This window comes from Convolutriloba macropyga, unplaced genomic scaffold, assembly GCF_964194025.1.
Source record: "Convolutriloba macropyga unplaced genomic scaffold, txConMacr16.3 SCAFFOLD_2336, whole genome shotgun sequence".
NCBI lineage: Eukaryota > Metazoa > Xenacoelomorpha > Acoela > Convolutidae > Convolutriloba > Convolutriloba macropyga.
Window position 1 is genome coordinate 1 of NW_027450639.1, and position 7598 is coordinate 7598.

Below are 7598 nucleotides of genomic sequence, written 5' to 3' on the forward strand. Positions count from 1 at the left end.
CTCTGAATCAGGCTCTGAGAGGCTCTGGTTTTGCTCTCAGGTCCCTAAATAACACAAATTTATACATTACCTGTCTAAATTGAGAAATTTCATCCAAAATAGCTGCAATAATTTCTCAAATAAAGTTCAGATTGGAAGATTTGCATGTGTCTGCAGTGCTGACGAAAACTTCAGAGGCTTATTCTGATCAGGGCAATTCAGACCCAAAGCAAAGTCAGAGAGATTCAGCGAAAATCAGAGAATATTTTTTTCGATTTTGCCACAGATTCGGAGAGCTTCAAAATCAATTGCAGAAAATTTTCTGAAAACTTTCTTAATCAGTGAAATTGAATCAGTTAAAAAAAATCCGAATCAGTTTACTTTTTAATAAAAAATTAGCTAAGATTTGCGCTGACAGCCGCTGAACTAGTATTTTCCAGACATTTAAATTAATAGTATAACCGAATAGTAAAAGTTTACATGCCTTCATATTAATCAAGAATAAGTATTAAAATCATCAAAATTATGAAAATATTCTGATTGTTTGATTAATGATACCCATTAGGCTGCTCGCTCTTCTATATACATAAAAAAACTGAGTGATCCTAATTGACTTTCTATTGGTATAATTTTATGCTGACATTGCAAGAATTCTGTTAAAGTTCTTTTGAAAGAAAATTTCTCCGTTGCTCTTATATTAAAAGGTAACTTATTCGACTTTTGTATGCTCTTCAACACCAATGATCTTTAATTCTGCTTGTTTTTTGGGTTCTTATTATCAGTTGTTTTGTCTGTTTGTTATTTTAACAATAGGCGGTTTACTTTTTTCTAAAGGTAGCTGAAGTTATTCTCTGCTTTAAGTCTGAGTGAAGTTTCAAAAGACTAAATTTTTGAAATAATTAAATCATCTGATAGGACATGTGATTTGAAAAGACGACGATCAAATCTACGACGCATATAGCACACTCTAATGCCCCAGATATTCTGTTGAATTTTACGCTTTAGGTTTTTTACTGATATTGTTTGTTAAGAAACCCCACTGAAAGACATATGAATGAGGACTAAACATTTGAAAACATGCAGCTTTACTTCTAAAGGTATATGGTTTCTTACATAACAACCGATTGGCAGCCGCCATTTTTTAAAAACTACAGTTAGTTGTACTTCAAATGACAATTTTGAGTTAAGGTGCATTCCTCAGTAACGACAATTTTCAGCAGTTTTCTTTAGATTCCCTTTAAATTTAACGTTTGGTTCTGCTTCATCCCTGGCAGAAAAGTAAAGCAGTTCTGTTTTATTAGCTTTCAATATCCGTTGTTTTGCTTCCTTTTACTTGCCTGTCTCCAATAAAACATATCCAATAATTGTTCCAAGTTTTCCTCCTGATTCATATCGACATAAAATACTAGTATCGTCTGCAAATTTTACAAGCTCAAAGTCACCTTTATTTTTTTCTGAGAAATTTTTAACGTATAAAAGAAAAATTAGGGGTACTAAAACTGTGCCTTGGGGTACTTCATGATTGAAGCAAACTTTCGCTAACATCTCGAATTTATTTTAACGCAATGTCTTTCGAATTTTGATTTTTCGTCGAGAAAAGATTTTGCTCAATTAATTTCAGGCTAAGCAAAGTTGAAGCACTCTGCTTTTTTAAGGAAGAAACAAGTTTTCGGCTCACATAACTATCTTCTTAATGTGTTAATTTTTTAACACAATTCTTACATTTTTTTCTGCTTTATCGTAAATTCATTCGACACTTTTTCCCGCGACCAGTTCACCAAGGTCGAATAATAACAAGGTTTATGTTTGCAGATCATTATTGCGAACAGCACACTGCAAGAATTGAACACATTTCTGGAGAAACTGAACACTTCTTACAGCCTTCAACTAACGTCAATCTTGACAGATGCTAATGCAGAGTTGTCGTGGTTGAACAAAAAGACGTCAAATGTTACTGATCGCGTGATGATTTTGGATGATGAATCGAACGAGAGTTCATGGCAAATTGATTTTACGTCCATAAAAATAACCGGACTTGAAGCTGACATAGCTGGCATGGAAGCTGACATAGCTGGCTTGGAAGCAGATATCAACTTGATAAAAGGGAATCTCGGAATTCCCTAGTTGATGCAGCTAAAACTATTGGTAGTGTAAAACATAGTTTAGAGTAAAATTTAATCTCCAATGATGGTGTTAATGTTTGTTGCTAATTGAGTTTACGTTTAAATTGACGCTAAATATTTTGTTTCTTTTGAATCTGAGGATACCCTAGATGAGCAATTTGGGCTAGAAAACGTAAGAAACCGTCGGTATCGTCGCTTTTTCTAGCTAAAAACGACGAAAGCCCGAACGATTTTTTCATCGCGGTATCGTCGTTTTTGTTCGGTATTATAAACATAAGAAAGACAATTTCTTACGTTTGAAACCGAACATAACGAAGATTTCTTACGTTCCAGACCGAACATACCGACAAATTCTTACAGTTGAAACCGAACATACCGAACAAACCAATCATACCGAGAATTTCTTACGTAGAAAACCAAACCTACCGAACATTTCTTGCTTCGCTTTTGTTCGGTCTTCTCAACTAGGGTACGACCGCTGTTTGTAGAGATTTTAGAATATCTTGGATTTTAGCAGATTGAGACTCTGTTAAAGTATTGTAAGAGGGTACAGGTTGATAACGCCATGATTCCGCTGGTCCGCATTGGGAAGGGTGATAGGTCGTTATCTGTCTTGAGTCTTAGCTTTAAGTTTCAATTAGTTTGGTTGCTCATGTTTTGTTTCAGTTTACAAAATTCTAGCAAGAGTATCATTTCCGGTTTTACAACATTTCATCATCATGACTTTTTTTCGTTACAACTTTTTGAAAACAAATCAACTTACAAAAGGCGGTAAAACACAATAAACGTAAGAAGTTAATCTCTAGCATTAACATCCTCCGGGCCCACAAAACCTAACCCTAACCTGGTTGTGGGTTTGGGGTAGACATGCATAAGTTTTACTGCTTGTCTGTTTAATTTGCCTAAAGCGGTCTTAACCTCGCATGACCTAGCTATGTTGTCGGGGCCGGTGAAAGTCCGTGTGACTCGTCCCAGCGGCCAGATTCTTCTTGGTGTAAACTCTTCAAGAAGCCAGACAACATCATGCACTTCCAAAGCTGCTTCGCAAGACGTCCACTTCTGTCGTTTGTTCAGCGAAAGAACATACTCGGTTAGCAGCCTCTTCCAAATCTGCTGAAGTCTCTGCTTCACATGCGTCCACGCCGAACTCTTCAAGGCAAGTGTCTCGTTGAAAACGGCTCCAGGAACATTGCAGAAGGGCCTTCCAAGCAAGAAGTGGTTTGGTGTAAGTGGGTTGTCGTCTTCGTGGTTGCTTCTCACGTGAGTGAGTGGACGCGAGTTGACAAGACACTCGGCTTCACTGACGATCGTGGCAAAGACATCTGGGGTGAGTTTTGCGGAGCCGAGGTTCAAGAGAAGAGCTCGTTTAATACACTGAACGAGTCTCTCCCACACCCCAACAAAATGAGGAGCAGAAGGAGGGTTGAGTTTCCATTCGACAGACTGGTTCAGTAGCTGATCTTTGATGTAGTCGTGGTCCAACATCAGTGGTCTTCTTCTGATCTGCATTCTTGCTCCCAGGAAGTTGGATCCGTTGTCTGACAGGAACAAGCGCGGTTGGCCGCGTCGAGCGATGAAGCGTCGGATTGCTGTCAAACTCTTGTCTGTGCTGAGATCCTCTGCAACTTCCAGGTGAATTGCTCTTGTAACGAAGCAAGTGAATAAGCAGATGTAGGTCTTCACTTCTGAATCTCGATGAACGACGGCAAACGGTCCAAGGTAGTCCACGCCGACATTGGTGAAGATGACTGGTGACTGAGTTTCCTGGAAACGAATGTCTGGCAGGTCTGCCATCGGTGGCTGTAGTCCCTGTGCTCGGAAGCGGCGACAGTCGAAACATTTGAAGGCCAAACTTCTCAGGAAAGCTCTGATTCCGAGAATGTGGCGTCTCTGTTGTATGTAGTTGCGGGTGTATTCAACTCCAATGTGCATACAAATTTCGTGGCATTTCTGTATGTAGAGTTGAGTGCTGTGCTCTTTAGAGTCCAGGATGGTGGGGTGCTTGGCGTCAAAAGGTAGCGAGCTTCGTTTTGTTGTGCCACCAACGCGAAGAAGTCCACTTTCAAAGAAAGGGGACAAACAGAGCAGACGATCTTTCTTTGACAAAGGTCTGTGTTGTTTCATGTCTTTGATGGCGTCTTTGAAGGACTTCTCTTGCGATTTTCTGAAGAGATAAATTCGAGCTTCGTTAATGTTGTCGAGTTCTAGTTTGCCTCTTTGTTTCGATCTGAGATTCTTTATGAATCTAATGACAACAGCCATAGAGCGCATTAACTTCGTCCACTTTGAGAATCTGCTGACGTCGATAATACATTCATCGTTCGATGTTTCCATTGTAACGTTTGTCTCCTCCTTGTTACCCAAGGAGTTCTTCCAATGGCTTTCGGGATAACTTAAGAAAGCTGGAGGCGTTAACCACAACACATTGATATCACAGGCTGGTATTCCTTGGGAGACATGGTCTGCAGGGTTGACTTTTCCGCTGATATGCTGCCACTTGGAGACGTCTGTGTTGTTGCGGATCTCTTGTACTCTGTTTGCAATAAAAGTTTTCAATTTCTCTTTGCTTTTGATCCAGGCAAAGACAGCTTCACTGTCGCTCCAAAAGTGTCTTGAGGTAATTGGTTTTGTTAGCTGCTTGGAAACAAATTGCATTAGTCTACATCTTAGCACGGCTGCTTGCAACTCAAGTTTCGGGATACTGATTTGCTTTAGTGGCGCAACTTTAGCTCTAGCTATGACAAACCCAGTTGAAATGTTGTTAGCTGATTGAGATCTGATGTATATGACTGCTCCATAAGCCAGCTGTGAGGCATCACAGAAGCAATGTAACTGGTTTATCGGAGATGGCTCGTTCGGAGAAACAAAACATCGTGGCATTGATATTTCTGGCACGTTCAGATATTGCTCTATCCACGTTTTTATTGCTTTCTGTTTCTTGTCTGACAGGAGATCATCCCATGCAAATCCTTCTTTCCAAGTATCCTGCAAGATGATTTTGAGTGCAATCAATAATGGGGCAATGATTCCTAATGGATCGAACAAGCAGGCAATTAAGGAAAGGAGCTTTCTGAGTGTGTAGTCCGTTTTGTCTTCCTGAACTTTGGCAAGCTTCTGGTGGAAGAAAGTATCATTAACTGTATTCCACATTACACCTAAGACACGATGTTTGTCTTTTTCGTTGTCACAATATTCTTTGGGTATCTTGTTAAGACATTAAACAGAATTTGAGACAATTTTAATCAGACTGAAACCTCCTTTAGAGAGTTTTTGTTGCAAGTCTTGAACTGCAGTTTCAGCTTTCTGTTCATTGACGAACGAATGTACAAAGTCATCCATGTAGAAACTGTTGAATATTAGATCTTTTGTAGTGGTGTTTCCGAAGTCTTTCGCTGTTTCTTGGAGGACAAGTATTGCTGTAGTTGGTGAACATCTGGCTCCAAAGATGAGTTGCGTATACTGGAACTGCCGTACGGAGTTTTTTGAAGGCCAAAGAAAACGGAGACATGACTGATCTTCTGTTCGTATGCAAATTTGCATAAACATGGCCTCTATGTCTGCCATTACTGCAACAGAATTCTGGCGAAAGCGAAATAGTAAGCCAACCAGGTTGTTGAGAAGGTCGGGGCCTGACCGAAGGTTTTTGTTTAGTGACTGCTTCTTAAAAACAGATGCAGCGTTTGCAACACGCCTGACTTTCCCAGGTTTGTTGGGGTTGGTGACGGGGTGATGGGGAAGGTACCAAATCTTCTCTGGTGCTGGATTTGAGAAAGTTACTGGTTTGACATAACCCTTCTCTAAATCTGTTTCCAAAGTTTTCTCATACAACTGTTTCAACTCAATATCTTTGTTGAGTCGGCGCTGAAGGCTGTCAAGTTGTGCTTTGGCAACCGGATAGTTGTTTTCTAATTTACTGTCCTGTTTCCAAAGTAAACCAATTTCATATCTGTCTCCGATATGATGGATTGTATCTTCAAACTCGGTTCCTGTATTCTCTATTTTCTAGAAACTGGTCACACATTCACTGAGATGTCTTTCAGTATCAACAGTTAAATTTGTGAGCGCGTGGTCAAAGGCTCTATAACTATGGGATAGGAAGTTTGTTTCCTGTTGGGTTGGATTACTTTTGCGTTTAATTGGGCCAGTAATTGTCCAACCGAGAAGCAAAGAGGCTTCCTGAGGTTCCTTGAAGGAACTCGCGTTCCAAAATGTTTTGGTTAGCGTCAACACCTAAAAGTATCTGTATCCTGTTGTCACTAAGTTTAGGAAAATGTATGTGTTGAAGGTGAGGGTAGGACCAACACGCTTCGTTCAAATCGTTCACAGGCGCATCGTTGAAAATCCAATTATTCACGGCATGAACGTAGTTTAAACGGAAGAGTGGTTGACCGCCATTGAACTTTCCAATGTCCAACCGAACAAGATTTGCGTGCATGACGGATTCGTCAAATGCATGCGATACATTCAGATCGAATTCTGAAGTCTTTGGAGCCCGTACCTTGTCGGCAGTGGTGTTGAGGACGTATGAAATGGAACTACCATTGTCCAGAATGGCATAACAATTATGTCTTTTATTATCATTTCCGAATAGGGTGACGGGTTTTACCTGTAGTTGATTCCTCATTTTTGATGGGAAACCAGGATTGTAAACCTGAGTTGGAATGTCACTGTTTTTGTCTTTTTGATCCAGTGGTTCACACATTGGCAGATCAATTGCTGTCATATTTGTCGATTCGGGTGCTTTTTGGTCTGTCTGTGGGGAGAAGGCTATGATGTTTGACATTGCAATGTCGGCAGAGAACTTCTGACGTGCAGTTTTTGGCGGCGTGACTGGAGCTCAGGCAATTGAAGCACAGAGAGTTCTTCTTTGCTTCGCTATTGCGTCTGCTGACATCGAGACTGAGAAACTGTGGACACTTGCCAATGTAGTGATCTTGTTGATCAAGCGGGCATTTTGTTCTGCTCCTATTTGCTGTTGCATTTCTCATAGACTGCTTGAACCAGAGAAAGAAGAGCTTCCGTTTGTGTTGTTGCTACTGTTAGCCGTCCATTGCTGAGGCTTTGCACTACCAATGTTCTTATTTGCTGTTTTATCATGTTCAAAACTTTTATTGCAAGGGAATGAACTTTTACTTCCTGGAAAATTCTGTGTCCAATTTGAACGATTTTGGTTCTTATTCCGATTGTTGAAGGAACTTGAACCCTGTGATTGGTTCTGTTGACCTGAATGGTTGTTAGTGTTTGATAAAAATGTGTCTGGTAATTGTTCGAAGGGTCTGGATTGCCGATCCATCCAATCGGAAAGCTCTGTGAGACCTGGATTTGTCCAGTCGTTGTCAACAACATGTTCGGTCCACTTCAACTTGATTGGGTTTGGTAGCTTATCTAGAGCTATCCTGAGCAAGTACGTGGCATTTAGGTTGGCACTGAAGCCATGTGAGGCAAATGTCTGAACAACCTTTCTTAACAACGAAGCGAAAGCTATCAAAGCTGCTT

At 40.4% G+C, this 7598-nt stretch overlaps 1 protein-coding gene across 1 annotated transcript; it reads right to left on the minus strand.

The window, feature by feature from the left end:
• Positions 1 to 2897: 2897 nt before the first annotated feature.
• Positions 2898 to 5252, minus strand: LOC142356048 (uncharacterized). Its single transcript, XM_075408026.1, has one exon. It carries the CDS (start codon positions 5250 to 5252, stop codon positions 2898 to 2900), a length of 2355 nt encoding a protein of 784 aa, XP_075264141.1.
• Positions 5253 to 7598: the final 2346 nt, after the last annotated feature.